The sequence below is a fragment of the Dysidea avara genome, chromosome 8, assembly GCF_963678975.1.
Source record: "Dysidea avara chromosome 8, odDysAvar1.4, whole genome shotgun sequence".
Lineage (NCBI taxonomy): Eukaryota > Metazoa > Porifera > Demospongiae > Dictyoceratida > Dysideidae > Dysidea > Dysidea avara.
Window position 1 is genome coordinate 7698680 of NC_089279.1, and position 19206 is coordinate 7717885.

The 19206-nt window shown below is 37.6% G+C and overlaps 1 protein-coding gene across 2 annotated transcripts in view; it reads right to left on the minus strand.

Moving 5' to 3' along the window:
* Nucleotides 1–19206, minus strand: part of LOC136264368 (E3 ubiquitin-protein ligase RNF31-like) — a 38246-nt gene that overhangs the window by 9696 nt on the left and 9344 nt on the right. For both annotated transcript variants that reach the window (XR_010705089.1, XM_066059099.1), the window contains exons 4-11: nucleotides 17655–17855; nucleotides 17334–17609; nucleotides 17182–17277; nucleotides 17019–17133; nucleotides 16845–16957; nucleotides 10710–10893; nucleotides 2630–2744; nucleotides 482–653 (exon numbers count right to left, since the gene is read on the minus strand). Coding sequence is in view for 1 of the 2 variants with exons in the window: in XM_066059099.1 (XP_065915171.1) it covers nucleotides 482–653; nucleotides 2630–2744; nucleotides 10710–10893; nucleotides 16845–16957; nucleotides 17019–17133; nucleotides 17182–17277; nucleotides 17334–17609; nucleotides 17655–17855 (1272 nt within the window). In the remaining variant the exon portion in view is untranslated. The remainder of the gene's footprint in view (nucleotides 1–481; nucleotides 654–2629; nucleotides 2745–10709; nucleotides 10894–16844; nucleotides 16958–17018; nucleotides 17134–17181; nucleotides 17278–17333; nucleotides 17610–17654; nucleotides 17856–19206) is intronic.

The window sequence follows — 19206 nt, forward strand, 5'->3', positions numbered from 1 at the left end:
TAGGAAATAATTCCCACACAGTTGAATTTTGTAAGAACGATTCCTACACATGGCACAAAGTGTAAGACATCTTCTTGCAGAGTAGGAATCATTCCTACACATTATATCATGTGTAGAAATCTTTCTTACAAAATTCAACAGTGTGGGAATATTTCCTACAAAATTTCTTAATGTTGCCCTACACGTGTAGGAACCATGCTTCTTACACAAGGGTAAATATTGGTACATTACATAAAATTTGAGAAAAAACTTTCCACAACTTTAAAGTTTTGGCTTCTTATTTAGTTTGGAACATGTTGTACTGTTTCACTATAAATTGCTATGTATAATTGTTTCATCTACTGGGGTGTAGAATATAACAGTTATAACACGATTACTCGAGATATCACTAAACAATACACATTCTCCCTCAAGCTCTGCGTACTCTTGGTAGGTTGTGCATATATTTTAGCCATATCCCTTGTAAAATTATAAAATATACCTGTCTCAGTCGTTCACAGTATTGTTCTTCTGTTTCACCAGCTTGTTGGTCAGGAACCCTTTTCTCATCTCTCCTCAATAAGCGTTGTAATAGACCAGGTTCACGCCACAACGGTAGAGGATCAATATGGTTCTGATTGATCTTGTACACCAAATACTCCTTGTAGTGTTTCCTGATTAACAATCCATATAATTATGTATCTGTACACAGCTATAAATCTACTACTACTAGTGTAAAAATAATTTTTTTAAATGAGTAGCTAGATTGCTGAAAAACAAAAGAAACAAGAGTCAAAACAAGCCAGCACGTTAAACACATACAGATCTCTATTCAGACTCAATGCATGCATATAATAGAAACTAATTCAGGGACAGATGAACTCAAAGAGAGCTTCAATTTTTATTAATTTTGAGTCCAAATAAAGATCTGTGTATGTTTAACATGATGGTTTGTTTTAACTCCTGTCTCTAGTGTTTTCTTTAGCAATCTCTATTCCCATAATTATTATTTTTTTGTATGCATATACAGTGTACACATCACTGTGCCATTGCCACACCATTGATGTACCAGCACTTAGCTACTGGTGGCCTCTAGTTACGATGCCACTATCCCTTGTTTTTCTACTTTTCTTTTATATGATTAGGCCCTAATTGAACTTAAAATTCCTAATTTTTCCTTATACTTGTTGAACATAGCTGTACGACACCTTAACTTATCTTTCCCTTAGTTTGTTTACTTTTTATAAATCCATTTATGGATAGCTACCATGATAATAAGAGTTGCTTGACATTACATAGTACTATACATGTATATCAAGTTAGTCATCATAGCTGTTAAATAGTCAGCTAGTATTATCAGAGTCAACAAACACCAGTGTACTGTTTCTTTATACAACTGAATGTACTTTGATATGTCCAAGTGTATAGCATGTTGCAGCTAGCAATAATATAGGTTCATATGTACCATGAACCCACCCAACTTCTTTTTGGCAGAAATTTTCATGTTTGGGATGTGTTTTTAGAAAATAATGAATAATGAATAACCGCCTGCCCACATCAAATTTTCAAAAATCTGAGCGAGAAACTGGTAATCAAGTTTCATTGGCCTTATCATCTGACCAATTTCTTACTCTAAGTACATATTACAACCAAAACAAACTGCCATCCACTTGTCAGTTAGCCAATTCCCTGTCTCAAATATGATGCTGTCATTAAATAACTACATAAGTTACGATACTCTGCATGACTGCATCATAGGTGAACAACTACTCCGGGTCAAAATTTGAGGAGATATATAAAACAAGTTTCATGCAGCAGTGCAATAGGCTACCAGTAACAGTGCATGGAACTTGTACCACAAGCACATTCTGCACTTTGCTACCTTAAATTAAATGGTTGTATTCTTCATGCCAGGAAGGTGACACTTTTCCATATTGATACTTTCCTTGAAGGAGTGCATTTAGATGAAACAAAATTATTTGAGGCACTTAGCAGACTGTGGTATCCCTGGTAGTATCAGGTAGCAGCTACGTAATATAAAATGATTGCAATGGGCCATGCCCCCCCCCCCCCCCGGAAACAATCATAACACCCCACGACACCTCTTGCTAAGGCCACACTCCTCAATGACCTAGTTCTGTAGAAAACAAGGTATTGTTCCATGCCCCCAGCTTAATTTACTGCATAGCTGAGTAAAAAGATCAAGATACTCTAATACAGCAGTCACAGCAACAGTATGTATATTTACAGTGTATAGCTATGTTCCTACAAGAAAAGTTAACAAACTTGTGCAATGAAAATAATGAAGTACGGTTTCAGCAATAAAAATTAGTGAAACAAAAGATGATGGTAACTATGAGGGAAAATCCCTACTTGGCATTGTAGTAATGCCCTACTTTGGTATTTAAAAGATGGTATCAATTTAGCAGGAATTTTCCCACACAATGCCAAGTAGGGATCTCCCTCATAGTTACTATCTCTTGTTTCACTACTTTTTATCACTGGAACCTTACTTCATCATACAGTACTATCTTATCGTACTGTATAGTAGGGACCACAAAGGAGTAGGCGTGGCCCATGAAATAACATCACCAAAAACCAGCCTCAATTTTCCCTACTGCAAATTACTGAAAGTTCGCATGTTACTCACTCGCACAATCCAGCATGACCACTTTGTACTGGTTTACCACATTCCTCATCTATTAAAGCACCTGCACGATTTTCCCTGCATAACATCACACTGCACTCCAACTGAACTTCACCACCTGGATTTCATAGAAGTAACATAATCATACAGTATGATAGTAGAGACCACAAAGGTTTGGGCTTGGCACAAGAGAAACATCACCCAAAAACCAGTCTCACTTTTCCCTGCCAACGATGAGGCAGTACTGGTTAGGTAAAACTAAGCCCAAACAAGCCTTCAGATTGACCTGAAATGCTTTCAACAAGTTGCTACAGATTTTTTTTTTAATTATTAAATTGAATTTCTACTGATCGACTGACTGACTGAGTAACTGACTGACTGATGTCTTCAGAAAAGAGTAACTCAAGTAAAGCTAAGGCTATGGGCTGGATTTTTTTTTTTTTGTTTGTTTGACGTTGCTTCAGCTGGACACAGCATACCGCAGTACATGCAATGCATTCTTCATGGACTCACCAGTGTCCTCCTTTGTGTTCCATTCATTTTTGCTGACAGTGAAAGGTATCGATTTGGCGGTAGTGCATTTTGGCTTCCCTTTGTAATGGAAATTGTCCATATTTTTCATAGTGGCTTACTTTGATTGCAGAGGTGCTTTTCGAACAGTTCTTGGTTCATAATACTGTGTAACAGGTTGAACATAGCCGATAACGAAGCGTAATGGATACTTCACTTTTCAGACGATAATTGCTAGCTGGGGCAAGCAGCAACTTTTCTTCTTTCTTTCAATGCAGTATGTGTGGATTCACCAGTCATGACAGGAGCTCATCAAATCCTATCCATAGGATTTGATGCACTCCTGGTCATAATAATAATTTTATTTTATTTAACAAAAAAGTTAACGAACAAGTACACACAAAAAATGGAATTTTATACTAGAGTAGAGATCATAGCACATCGATAAAAAGTACTGAAACAAGCTGGAGTAGTGCACGATATTAAATCACAGTAAAACAATAAGAAGTGTTACATCCTTACTGTGCATTTCGATTATGGTATCTTGAGCACAGTAGGAATATAATACTTCTTATTATTTTACTGTGATTTAATATCGTGCACTAATCCAACTTGTTTCAGTACTTTTTATCGATGTGCTATGGTCCCTACTCTAGTTGAAAATTCCAATTTTTTGTGTATTTGTTATAATAGCTGCAATGTATTTAAGGATAACAAGCACAGATGTGATATGCTACATGTATCCTGAGACTTCCAATCTATACTGAACAGCTCATTTAGTTCAGACAAGTGAAGGTGTATAAATTCCATATAGCAGAATGCATTAACAAGAAATGGAGGTAGTATATCAAATAGCACAGTAAGTAGGGATTGCCCCAATAATGAACGGCACCTGCCAAAATATTGCCTCTAAAAGCCTCCGTAGAAACATCTTACAGGATAAACAGTACCTTTACAGTCTTAGTGTATCTATCTAAAGTCAAATAATTATGTGACCAGATTGCACAAAACCGATTCACAAAACCGATTCAAATTGCACATACGTAGGTAAAATCAAACTAACACCACCAGTAGATAGCTACGTACACTATCGTACTACTAGTTTTGACCCTCAGTACTACTCAAACTATCGAGGATGGTTTTAACTGACGTCTTTTCTGGGTAGTGTGGAGAGCTTGAATCGCGGTTTCTGGCCTTGTGAAGGGCCTGGCTTGGCAAGAAATAATGGTTTACTGGTGGATGGCCTGGCTAAATGTTTTTCTGTTGATTTTGCTGCACATCAGCCACTAAGAAGCCAACAAAGTTCTGTAATCTCGTGTCTGGACTTCAACCATGGTCTGCCTTCATTTTGAAGTCTATCTCTTGACCACCCCACCCTCCACTCCTTTTGTGAGTACTCGTGATACTACTTTGTTCATCCAACTACTTAGATTTTCTATTATATTTGGTGGAACACTCTACAAGTACTACAAGTGATCTGAAATGTAATGGATTGATACATCTCCTGTGTAAATTTCATGTGTGCTTGCTATCCTTAGCAAGTTATGCTGACTTGAATTCCATTAATCTCGACACTTCTAATCACCAGTGGCATGTGCCTTTTGGTGTTCCAACGAGTGCTTGCCCTCTGCACCTTGCATTTCCTTTTACTTTCAATCTGGTGGTCATCTTCTTTATGCTAGGAAACCATATCAAGGTGCTAATTTTCCATATCAACACTTATATAGACATCATAGATCATACAGTATGATAGTAACTGTATAGTAGGAACCACAAAGGAGTAGGCGTGGCCCACAAAATAACATCACCCAAAAACCAACCTATTTTCCCTGATGACGATGAGGCAGTATTGGTGAGGTAAAAGTAAGTCCAAACAAGCTTTCAGATCGACCCAAAACACTTGCAATAAGTTGCACCGGAATTTAAATTTTTTTTATTCGACAGAATTTTCTACTGACTGAGTAAGTAACTGACTGACTGATGCCTTTAGACAAGCATAACTCAATAACAGCTAAGGCTACGGGTTTGATTTTTTCACTGTTCAATGTTGCTTCGGCCCAACAGGTGCCTTTTGACATATCGCAGTACATACAATGCATTCTTCATGGACACTTACCAGTGTCAACCTTTGTGTCCCATTCATCTTTTGCTGACAGGGAAAGGTGTCGATTTGGCGCGAGCATGTGATGGCTTCCCTTCGAAACGGAAATCGTTCATATTTTTCAAAGTGGCTATTTTGATTTCAGAGGTGCTTGTCAAACAATTCTTGATTCGAATTACTGTGTAATGGATTGAACATAGCCGACAGTGAAGCATAATAGATACTTCACTTTTCAAATAACAATTAATAAAATTGGGGCGTGGCACCATTTCTTTTGCTATGCATAGATTGTAGAGGTGCTTCCGGAAAAGATCTTGATTCGAAATGCTGTGTAATGGGTTAAACATAGCTGACAACCAAACGTAATGGAGACTTCACTTTTCAGATGATAATTGATATAGCTGGGGCACGTGGCACTATTTCAGATGTGGTATGCATGGGTTCACCAGTCATAAAAAAATTATTTACAAAAAAAGGTAACAAACAAGTACACGAAAAAATTTGGAGTTTTTAACTAGAATAGGGACCATAGCACATCGATAAAAAGTACTGAAACAAGCTGGAGTAGTCCATGATATTAAAACAATAAGAAGTGTTATATCCCTACTGTGCATTTCTGTTATGGTATCTTGAGCACAGTAGGGATATAACACTTCTTATTGTTTTACTGTGATTTAATATCATGGACTACTCCAACTTGTTTCAGTACTTTTTTATCGATGTGCTATGGTCCCTACTCTAGTTGAAAATTCCAAAAGTTTTTGTGTACTTGTGTGTTAACTTTTTTTGTAAATAATTTTATTTATGACTGGTGAACCCACGCATACCGCATCTAAAATGGCGCCGCATGCCCCAGCTATATCAATTATCGTCTGAAAACTGAAGTATACATTACGCTTATGTTCAACCCGTTACACAGCAATACGAATCAAGAACTGTTTGAAAAGCACCTTTGCAATCAAAATAGCCACTATGAAAAATACGGACGATTTCCATTTCAAAGGGAAGCCATCACGTGCTCGCGCCAAATCGACACCTTTCCCTGTCAGCAAAGACGAATGGGACACAAAGGAGGACACCGGTAAGTCCATGAAGAATGCATTGTACATACTGCGGTATGCCAAAAGGCACATGTCGGGCCAAAGTGACATCAAACAGTGAAAAAATCAAGCCAGTAGCCTTAGCCATTATTGAGTTATGCTTGTCTGAAGGCATCAGTCAGTCAGTCAGTTACTTACTTACTTACTCAGTCAGTTAGTAGAGAATTCCGTCAAATTAAATTTTTTTTAAAAATTCTGTAGCAACTTGTTGAAAGCGTTTCGGGTCGATCTGAAAGCTTGTTTGGGTTTAGTTTTACCTCACCAATACTGCCTCATTGTCATCAGGGAAAATTGAGGCTGGTTTTTGGGTGATTTCATTTCGTGGGCTTTTGTCGTCCCTACTATACAGTTACTATCGTACTGTATGATATTTCCAGTAGACAGTAGAGCAAGCAGCTAAGCAACAAATTTTGATGAAATTAGTTTGTGATAAAAGCACCAAATTTTCTGTGTAATTTGAGTGAGATATACCAAATCATTCGAAATATGGTACCATGTCGTCAAAATCATTGTCTTAGGGAGTGTTTGGAAGCTTTAAACTAGCCATTTATAGCTTGTCAGGAAACCACACAAGCACATTCGAAATCTCCATTTTGTTTAAATAGCAAGAATGTATTTCAAATTTAATGGGAAGATGTTTCAAAATGTGGCAAAAGAAACTATTTTTAAACAATATTTCAGTACAAAAAGTACAGGCTCAATCCAATAGAAATAATATACTGCACATCTATAGCTTTGTATACCTTTATCCTCCATGTTTCTTAACACTATGATCTGGATGGACACCTCCCTTGAAAAACTTCTGGGCTTGCTTGTCTATACATATATGTACAATTTCAGTATAGTTACTATTGAGTACTTTTGTGGCTTCCCAATACATTATTCTATTGGTTTATTTGTCAGGTTATTTGAAGATTGGTAGGCACCGTATCTAATATGAAATAGTATGAATCAAGCAAATATTGTACCAAGTTTGGCGCTTTTGTTAAACCAGGCGTGTGCCTGGCTTACTGAAATTGTTTTTGTAAAAGTGTGTGTGTGTGTACCTATCTACCTATGTTTGTCCGTACACACCCACATGAGCAAAATCTTTAAATAATGGTAAAAGCAGCTTTTACGTAAGAAGTAAAAGTGAAATGAAGTCTGTATTAAACTTCTGCACAGGTGAACTTTGGTCTGAGGTGGTTTCTTTTCAGTGGACTGAAATACAGGTATGGCAACTTTCCTCAGACTACCTTCCCCTTGAGGTTTTCAGGCATTTAGCAACTGAAAAACAACGGTGCAGACGTTGTACACTACCAGGAATAGCTATCACTTCGAGTTGAAAGGAGGCGTATCCCTTACATACGCGAAGAAAAATGAAGAGCAGCTTTGAGGCTTTGTCAAGAGAATTCGTGGGAAAAAACACATTAGTCACACTATAAAACAGTTTAGAAGATACTTCTGTGCGTAATATGTTGGTAAAAGTAGTTTGTTTAACAAATGCTTCCTTAGCAGTGCATAGCAACATAACTGAACGAATTACGAAAATTTCATGAGTTACGAAATACAAAAATTAGCTAATAATATTATTGCACAATCCTAAACTACTCTATCGTAAAATAGTAATACATAGTTGGTTAATTCATAGTAGCATATACTGTCTATAGTTAATTCCAGATGAGTTAGCTAGCTGCATGGCGCCTGGTTTTTAGAAGTAGCACAACATCAACTTGTTTATAAAGCAAACAAATTTTTGCTTAGCTGCTCTCGACAGTAGGTAGACACTGTACCTGAACAATAGAACCCTTTACAAACTAATCTACCTTTTTACGATCTAGTACAGCTGGACAAATAATGATTGAGGGATACACCTCTTAATGATCTTAAGCAATTGACGACTACATGCACTCATTTTATTGGAAGAAGGGTGAAACACAAGGCATGTAATGACCACGCCCTTAAACACCATGTGTAGTTCAGTTAGCTGAGGATACTCTAATAAAGCAGTCACCCTAATACAACAGCCACGTTTGATATTCTAATAAAACAGTCACACGTGCATATTACAGCTATAACAACAAAAAAAACTAAACAATCTAGTATAATAATTTTAAAATGAAGTAGGTATCTAAGCAATAAAAACTAATGAGACAAGAGATGAATGATGGTGTTACAACATACACGTGTAGCTCTGTGCACTTTGTCATTGAACAAAATTGTTATAACTTGCCAATGTAGCACAAAACTATGTTGTAACACTATCACTCACTCTTGTGTCTCACTAGTTTTATCATTTAGATCCCTACATCAGCTTTAAATCAAGTATATATCTCTCTTAAATGGCAAATTTCTTTGATGAAACTGTGGTATCTCCACTGCTCTAATATAGTGACACATCACAGGATCGATTGTGGGTTACAGTTCTGTAAAGCCAAGCCAAAGTTAATGTGTAGGCTTGGGAAAAAAAGATAGTTTGTAGCTTTACTGAATGAAGGTCACAGGTTAGTGTTTTGATTGATTATAGACACCTGGCATGATGACACTTATAGCAATCAGTGTGGAACTTCACTGATTTGGCTATTAGAATTGTAACATATTTACTACTTTAGCTTTTTACATTTTTAGCTAGTAAAGTAAGTACTTTAGTGGACTTAAACCATCATTTATGGGCTAGCGGTTCAGCTTAGTTTCTGCATATCCACAATCAAAGCTATCTGCATGCTCGTGCCAATACACTTATGTTTAGTGTCTGGCTGTTGTTCTTAAGTATGTTATCCACAATCAAAATTCACATGGTCCCATATAAATACACATTCCTGAAGTTTCCCACACTTGCAGGCGAGTCACCCAAGTGGAATATAGTAGCTGTAACATGGGAATTATTTTGTGATTTGCCTGAAATATATGCACTTGCACACGGGTCTAGTGCCCATGTTACACCTATTACATTTGTATTTTGATTACTCTACATGGGTTGACCAAATGTTCAAAGATACGTACTTGTGTAAACATATAAAAGGTGTTTGAATAACTGAGGTTCCACTTTACATAACAGTCATTCAGGTTATAGTTGTAACACACCCATGAGCTTTGTATTTGATTTGTAAACATGACATCTGAGGTCCACAGGCCCAAGGGTGGAGTTGTTTACAAATCAGATACAAACCAAATGGGTGTGATATAACTGATTGTGATATGGGGCATGTGCAGATCAAAGGCATCCATTTGTAACACAGAAGAAGGCAAGGCTAATATTGGCTACCACTAAACGCTGTATACAAGGAACAATTTACTGTCTAGATGGTTAATCCATTCATTGTTAGCTACTTTATTAATTGGTAGCATATTTCCCATGTGCCTATCACTCCAGCCATTGTACCACTTCACATCATTTAGATAGGTGTACAAGTGCAGTTGAAGTGTCTGATATTCATTGTTGAGTGGTGCAGTACAATAAAAGAGACTTGGTTAGTTTAATTTATTGGTGAACGAGAGTGTGTAATAAATAGATACCAACTCAGCCCAGTGGTTGTACTGCTTCCCATTCTATTCATTCAGACACGTGCAGTGCTGTGTGTTTATTCATCCAGAGCAATTCATCTCCTTAATGTATTAGCCAAAATGCATTGCTTTGTATTGTGACTTCCGGCGTTTGGTTTCATTTGGTGTCTTTGAAATTATTGGCTTGTGTGACCAAAAGGAGAAAGTGATTTGTAACACTGGTGGCAGCCTTTGATCTGCCCATACACCATACTACAATATAAAATTGTGTCAAGATAACAATTTTCAAGGGATATAAATTTGTAGATTCCCTATTGCATTGTTGTCCACACAAATTTCATCCCCAAAAACTGGTACAGATATACTCTAAGCTAAATGATAGGCAAGCTGTGTGCAAAACAAGTGATTCATACCAGGGCCGCTCAGAGAAATTAAGGGGCCCAGGGCAAAGAGTTAAAGTGGGGCCCCAGAGGCAAGGAGGTTTCCATTCTAAATCACAACTTGGATTTGAAGACCAAAACAAAAAAAAGGTCACAACCTGCTGACAATGACAATAACTACCCATCACCAACCATATCTCCTTATCTATAAGCTTGCTACACTGCTGCTCTGAAGAATACTGTGACTGCTCTATTAGAGTATTTAGATCTGACTGCTCTATTAGAGTATATCAATCTTTTAAACAGGTATTTAAGGGGCCCTTCATGGGGCCTCCTGGGGCCCCTTTCAGGCTGGGGCCTGGGGAAAAATGCCCCAGTTGACCCCCCCAGTGGGTGGCCCTGATTCATACAAAAAATAAAAACATGAAAATCCTAATTTCTTAAAATTACATGTATACCTTGACATATTTTACATATACAGTAAGTCCTTAACTACTGTTTTGGCTCACTTGTTGAAGCCTGAGTAGTGTCCATTGCTTGTCCTTTGGGTGGTTCAGTGTCAAACTGTACATTATTATCATTGAGTAGTTTCTGAAGGTCATCAACACTTTCATCACAAAGGTAGAACAAGCAGTCACGAGGATGATGAGCATGAAGCCCTCTTGCACGACATGACTCGTATTTGACACAATCCTAGTGATCCATAAAATGTATCACAGTAATTTAATAAATTGAAATAGTTTGAGACTTCTTGGAAATAATAATAATAGCTATCCATTGTTAGATCTAGACATTTACAAAAGGGTTTCCATAGTAACTAGCTACAGCCTAAACCTTAGCTGGCTAGCTATGGTATGTGGTAGTAATTATAAAATTGAGCTTATAATCAGGACTTTTGCAGAAAATGTAAATTTGTAACCAGCAATTACAGTAACTCACCCATAAAACAACTTTATTATTGAATGCACAGTGTGTAGTAATGATTTGAGTGGGCTGGCCATTAAAAGTTATACAGTACGATAGTAACTGTATAGTAGGGACCACAAAGCAGTAGGCGTGGCCCACGAAATAAAATCACCCAAAAACCAGCCTCAATTTTCCCTGACGACGATGAGGCAGTATTGGTGAGGCCCAAACAAGCTTTCAGATCGACCCGAAATGCTTTCAACAAGTTGCCACGGAATTTTAAAATTTTTTTATTCGAAGGAATTTTCTACTGACTAAGTAAGTAAGTAACTGACTGATGCCTTCAGACAAGTGTAACTCGATAACGGCTAAAGCTACGGGCTTGATTTTTTTCACTGTTCAACATCGCTTCGGCCCGACAGGTGCCTTTTGGCATACCGCAGTACGTACAATGCATTCTTCATGGACTTACCACTGTCCTCCTTTGTGTCCCATTCATCTTTGCTGACAAGGAAAGGTGTCGATTTGGCACAAGCACGTGATGGCTTCCCTTCGAAACGGAAATCATCCGTATTCTTCATAGTGGCTATTTTGATTGCAAAGGCACTTTTCAAGCAGTTCTTGATTCGTATTGCTGTGTAACGGGTTGAACATAGCCGACAGCGAAGCGTAACGGATACTTCACTTTTCAGACAATAGTTAATAAAATTGGGGCGCGGCACCATTTATTTTGGTATGCGTAGATTGTAGAGGTTCTTCCGGAAAAGTTCTTGACTCGTATTGCTGTATAACGAGTTGAACATAGCTGACAACGAAGCATAATGGATACTTCACTTTTCAGACGATAATTGATATAGCTGGGGCGTGCGGCGCCCATTTCAGATGTGGTATGCGTGGGTTCACCAGTCATAATAAAATTATTTACAAAAAAAAGTTAACAAACAAGTACACGAAAAAATTTGGAATTTTCAACTAGAGTAGGGACCATAGCACATCGATAAAAAGTACTGAAACAAGTTGAAGTAGTCCATGATAGTAAAACAATAAAAAGTGTTATATCCCTACTGTGCTCAAGATACCATAACGGAAATGCACAGTAGGGATATAACACTTCTTATTGTTTTGCTGTGATTTAATATCATGGACTACTTCAACTTGTTTCAGTACTTTTTATCGATGTGCTATGGTCCCTACTCTAGTTGAAAATTCCAGATTTTTTCGTATACTTGTTTTAATTTTTTTACATCATACAGTAAGCATTCCCTTTAGTACATGATACACCACTCTGCATCACGAAAATATTGAACTAAAAGTGCTCAAGGAGAGGTTCTATGAAGCCCTTGTTCCTCCTTATCTTCCAGTAATCAAAAACACATGGTAGTGTATTGTGTAACCTAACAGTCAGTGTGAATACAGGGTAGGAAAAGCATATTATACTACCAATTCCCCAAAATTGACCAAGTTATCAGTATTGTTTACTCTGTTTTTTTGTTTTATTTTGCAACTTTTTGACGTGGTACACTTCTGACATAGCAGTACATGGAATTATATAGGGGAAAATAAAGTTTATAAGAATAGAGTGTTTACAAAACACGAACACCTTTCAACAGAAAAAATAAAATATGGGAAATTGCTGAAAAATAAAAGAATCAAGGGTCAAATAAGTCAGCACGCCAAACTATTCTAGAACTACAATGGGGTGTGTCAAAGCCAGCACCTGAAATTGTCACACACAGATCTCTCTACTCAGACCCAATGGATATGGTACATACCCTCTCTAATGGTGGGAAACATATATACCGCATGGACTCTTTTTATTAGGCCTTTGCTTATGCTTGATAAGGCCATTAATCATATGTATCTGGTTACCTTCCTGGTAGTTATTGTTATCTAATCCAAAACAGCCAAGCTGTAAAAAAAGTGTGCGGCCCTCAGAAAGGCTATGGTGAAAAAAGATGTGAAATCCAAGGTGGCGGCCAAGAAATGGCTGTGATGGTAGGTTAATGGTAAAAATTTTAATAATGACAATTCAGGTAAATTTTGTGAAGCGGCACAAAAATTCACCTGAATTGTCGTTATTAAAATTTTTACCATTAACCTACCATCACAGCCATTTCTTGGCCGCCACCTTGGATTTCACATCTTTTTTCACCATAGCCTTTCTGAGGGCCGCACACTTTTTTTACAGCTTGGCTGTTTTGGATTAGATTTCATTTCTTTTTGTATTTGTATACCCCAAAGCCGGCCTATGGCCAGCTTTGGGACTTTTTTAACCTATGTTTTTTTTCTTTACTACAGGAAGAAGAAAAGATGAAGTAGATGTACTTTAAATATTTTATCAGTAAATGTACAAATTATATATATAATACATATGTGACTGGATTTGTGAAAAGGGGCCTTCCACACACAATTTGCCAACTTTGACAATTGATAACTTCAGATTGGAAAGAGCTATTGCCTTGAAATTTGGGCAGTGGTGATTTCTTTGTAGCTGAACACTCTACATGATGGTTTCTTTGTAGCTGAACTCTCTACAAGGTAATTTCTTCTAGCTGATCTCTCTAAAGGGAGATTTGTTTGTAGTTGAACTATCTACAAGGTAACTTCTTCTAGCTGATCTCTCTACAGGGTGATTTGTTTGTAGCTGAACTATCTACAAGGTAACTTCTTCTAGCTGATCTCTCTACGGGTGATTTGTTTGCAGCTGAGTTCTTTACAGAATGGTTTCTTTGTAGCTGAACTCTCTAAAAGGTAACTTCTTCTAACTGATCTTTCTACAGGGCAATTTGTTTGTGGCAGAATTTTATACAGGGTGATTTCTTTGCAGCTGAACTCTCTACATGGTGGTTTCTTTGTAGCTGAACTCTCTACAAGGTATATAACTTGTTCTAGCTGATCTCTCTACAGGTTGATTTGTTTGTAGCTGAACTATCTACAAGGTAACTTCTTCTAGCTGATCTCTCTACAGGGTGATTTGTTTGTAGCTGAACGATCTACAAGGTAACTTCTTCTAGCTGATCTCTCTACAGGGTGGTTTCTTTGTAGCTGAACTCTCTAAAAGGTAACTTCTTCTAACTGATCTTTCTACAGGGTAATTTGTTTGTGGCTGCATTTTCTACAGGGTGATTTCTTTGCAGCTGAACTCTCTACAAAGTAATTTCTTCTAGCTGATCTCTCTACAGGGTGATTTGTTCGTAGCTGAATTCTGTACAGGTGATTTGTTTCTTTGTAGCTGAACTCTCTACAAGGTAACTTCTTCTAACTGATCTTTCTACAGGGCAATTTCTTTGTGGCAGAATTTTATACAGGGTGATTTCTTTGCAGCTGAACTCTCTACATGGTGGTTTCTTTGTAGCTGAACTCTCTACAAGGTAACTTCTTCTAGCTGATCTCTCTACAGGGTGATTTTGTTTGTAGCTGAATTCTGTACAGGTGATTTGTTTGCAGCTGAGCTCTTTACAGTATGGTTTCTTTGTAGCTGGCCTCTCAACAAGGTAATTTCTTCTAGCTGATCTCTCTACAGGGAGATCTGTTTGTAGCTGAACTATCTACAAGGTAACTTCTTCTAACTGATCTTTCTACAGGGCAATTTGTTTCTGGCAGAATTTTATACAGGGTGATTTCTTTGCAGCTGAACTCTCTACATGGTGGTTTCTTTGTAGCTGAACTCTCTACAAAGTAATTTCTTCTAGCTGATCTCTCTACAGGGTGATTTGTTTGTAGCTGAACGATCTACAAGGTAACTTCTTCTAGCTGATCTCTCTACAGGATGATTTGTTTGTAGCTGAACTCTCTGCAAGGTAACTTCTTCTAGCTGATCTCTCTACAGTGTGATTTGTTTGTAGCTGAACGATCTACAAGGTAGCCGATCTCTCTACAGGGTGATTTGTTTGTAGCTGAATTCTGTACAGGTGATTTGTTTGCAGCTAAGCTCTTTACAGAATGGTTTCTTTGTAGCTGAACTCTCTAAAAGGTAACTTCTTCTAACTGATCTTTCTACAGGGCAATTTGTTTGTGGCTGAATTTTCTACAGGGTGATTTCTTTGCAGCTGAACTCTCTACTTGGTGGTTTCTTTGTAGCTGAACTATGTACAAGGTAATTTCTTCTAGCTGATCTCTCTACAGGGTGACTTGTGTGTAGCTGATCTCTATACAGGTTTCTTATTTCTAGCTGATCTCTTGAATTCTCTTCAGGGTGACTGCTCTATTAGGATGACTGCTCTATTAGAGTATCTCGATCTCGCACTTGCTGCACCAAGTTGGATTTCGTGTTATAACTCCGTGGCTTTAACTCTGATTCTTCTGCACCATTGATGAGCCTTTCTAAGATGATTACTCCATCTGTACAATGATTTTCAAAGCATTACCCCAAGCGGTTTATCTGGTAGGCGTGGCAAGCAGTCGTTTTTTTATTAGCTAATCTCGATTGCGTAATTGTTACACACTGTTGGTTTTTTTGTTGTATCTTCCTGTTTTTTAGCTCGATTTCTTTCAAACCACAAAAGGTTTGAGGTTCAATAGTTAACCTATTCACCCACCGATTTTCAGCTTCTTCCCATACGCGGTTTACCCTGTAGGCGTGACAACATATTGGTGTTATTTTTCGTGAATAATCGCTCATAACTCTTTGCCTGTTTATCGTATTCCAGCCAAAGTTGGTACAGAGATGCGCCTTTATATCCCCCTTCTGTGTACCAATTTTCAAGGCAATCGGATATGGCGTTCGAGTTTTATAGCAGTTTTTGTAAGTGTGCGACAAGAAAAAGAAAAATAAGAAGAAGAAGAAGAAGAAGAAGAAAAAAAACGAAGAAACTGAGCCAATTTTTGAAGTCGCATATCTCGGGAACGCGCGAAGCGATTTCGCTCAAATTTGGAATGTGGAGTGCTGCAGTTGGGGGGCATGTCCACAGCAAAAATCGTCTTGTTTCATCAAGGAAGCACAGAGCTACGGAGGTGCGAAAATTGCGTTTTCTTTCTTCCTGTCAATATACTCACGGGTGTTACGCGCCAGCTTCTTGGGCCGCACGACACACTACCGTGTGTCTTGATTAACACTCTACAGTGACCAGCACTGAAGGTCTGACAGCAACATGTGCTGCAGCCTTAGGATTACTTAACCTAATTTCAAGGACTTAGACTTAGTGACTTATAGCTGAAAAGGTGTAACAGAAAAGGGGCCAAAGTAAGGAAAAAAAATCCCTTCAGCCCCAGGATTCGAACTGCAGGTCACCCAATGTCTAGTCGGGGCCACACTCAGTCTCTTCCAGGAGGGATGGATTTTCTCCCTTAAACCTAAAGTATTTATTGCTATTAGTGCTTTACAGTGACCAGCACTGAAGGTCTGACAGCAACATGTGCTGCAGCCTTAGGATTACCTAACCTAATTTCAAGGACTTAGACTTAGTGACTTATAGCTGAAAAGGTGTAACAGTTTTAATTATTATTTTTATTGCTACATTATGCATGCACAAAAATAATATGTAGACAAGAACAGCCCAACTGTCAAAAGTATATTCTTCAGAAAATGGTATGTGCTAATAATATTATTATTATAGAGGCCAAGGAAATGCTGCAAAAATGAAATAAAGGTTCAGTTGTGTCTTATTGACATTAATATCAGCCAATATTTTGCAACCAATTTTGGTATCACAACTTCTTCATAACACTTGCCATTTATTTGAAAGGTTACACAGTACACACTTTATATGTAGTTTCCCATATTTAGCTTTAGCCAATACCTGTTTAAATAATCCACCACAACCACTACAGAATTCAGCAGGACATTGAGTACACCTGAAATGCATACATCCTCCTTTAGCTAGAGCATACTTGAACTTACAAGATGGACACTCTGTTGTTGTAACGATAAATTAAAGATCAACAAAGCATAGTTCATGATAGCTGCTACTAACCAATTCCCTCCTCATTGAGATAAGCAGCCAGTCCCTGTGCTTGTAGTTCAGGATCATTGTCTATCTTCCACTGAGCAAATTGTTCACAAGACAAGCCATTGTGTGCTTGTTCCCACTGTGTACAACAAACATATGTATAATCACTTTGATGTGCACTTCTTACAGGTTTCTTGCAGTGAAAACACATCTGCTGGCCACATTCCACATTAGGACACTGTACTATCTTCCTACCATCTTCATTGATGAAGCCAGTACAACACTATTACGTAGCACATTATAACTATGTACACATCCTGAGTCATTGCAATCACTCACTTTAATACACCATCGGAAATTATCTTTCTTTGTCATGGCTTGTTCATTCACCTTCCGTGTGAACATATCATAAATTTCTATACTCAAGTGTGCCTGTACTAAGCCACTGAATAACTGCAGGTACAGGTCCATATCAATAGTCTCTGATGACATGTCTGGTTCTGCACACAACATGCAGTTGAAGTATTTGATACTCTTCTCTCCGATCATTATATTAAAATGGCCAATAAAACAATCCTTACACACAGCATGATCACAATGAACCATGCTGACCATCTAAACAATAGCAATAACAACAACATTTTACTTGTATCTACTAACTTCATTTCTTATATACTGTTCCCAGCAAATAGGACATTCCTGAGTGAGGAGCCTCTTGGCTGTTTCAATATCATCATTAGTCATGGCCACATCAAGACAAGCTTCCAGTGTTAGGTTACACTCCCTCACCAGATGAACTAATACTTCACAATGATTAGTAGTAGGTAACTTGTATTCAGCCATTAGTAGTTGATGAAGATACTGAATGAAATATGAAGATACAAAATCATACAATAAAAGAATACACATGAAAATAAATGTAAATAAGGCAAATTACCAATTCCTACTCTCTGTTACAATTTCAGGTTTGCATTTTATACTATTACAAATTGTAATTGTTTCAATGTTTTAGAAGCTCATCTTTACAGTGTTTTCAGTGTGACAAATATTTAAGCACAATAGATTTTTAAAAATAGAAAAAATAAAAGGAATATGATGTATTTTAAAATATAATACCACAAGCATAAAAGCCACAAAACAAGAAGGGATCACTGGGACGGTAATGTAAACAGCAAATCCCTATTTTTGACAAGGTCTGAACCATTCAATAAAGAGTAATCTTTAGTTTGCTAGGGTACCGTATACTTAAGTCATACCAGTAAACATTAATCTAAACCAAAACAGCCAAGCTGTAAAAAGGGTGTGGCCCCCAAAAAAGCCAAGGTGGAAAAAGTTCTGAAATTAAAAGTGGCAGCCAAAAAATAGCTGTGATGGTATATAGTTTCATAGCAAAAATTTTAATAACAACAATTCAGGTGTTGTCTCCTCCAAGAGATTTGGCCCAAAATTCACCTGTGATTAAATTTTCTGCCATTAACCCACCATCACAGCCATTTCTTAGCTGCCACTTCTGATTTCACAACTTTTTTCATCTTGGCCATATTGGAGGACTGCACCCTTTTACAGTTTGGCTGTTTGGTTTAGATGTCACTTCCTTTTGTATTGCAAGCCACAAATCCAGCCATTAGCTGGCTTTGGGGCTTCTTTTTAGCTTGATTATTTTTTAATTGTCAAGTAAGACATGTGTACAGTAGGACCTCCATTATCCGAACACCTGTGTGCCAGCTGAATCACAAAAGTGTTCAGATAAGTGAATTTGTTTGGATAAATGAAGCCCATTGATTTATATACAGAGCTCCGTTGAACTACTCTAATAGAACATACACCTGTGACAGAATACTCTAATGGAACACACACCACTACTGTTCAGATAATCGAGGGTTGGATAATCAAGGTCCTACTGTATTTGTGTGAATAGCCTTGTATCTAATTTAATATTTAAAACTTAATAAAATGACTATGATGTATGTAGATAATGAGCCTTACCCGAAATCACATCACAGACATAAAATGGCCGCTGTAGTGTCGGGATGTTCGTAAAATTTGTATGGGTGACTATAGGGAGAAAAATTTTGAACAGCAATATCTCAGCGAAGACAGAAGATATCGAGCTCTAACCAGCAGGTATGGTGATAAATAAGCTGAAAGAATAGGAATCTAGCGTTGTTTTGAAAATCAACCAAAACTCGCTTTTACGTACTTATTGTAATGT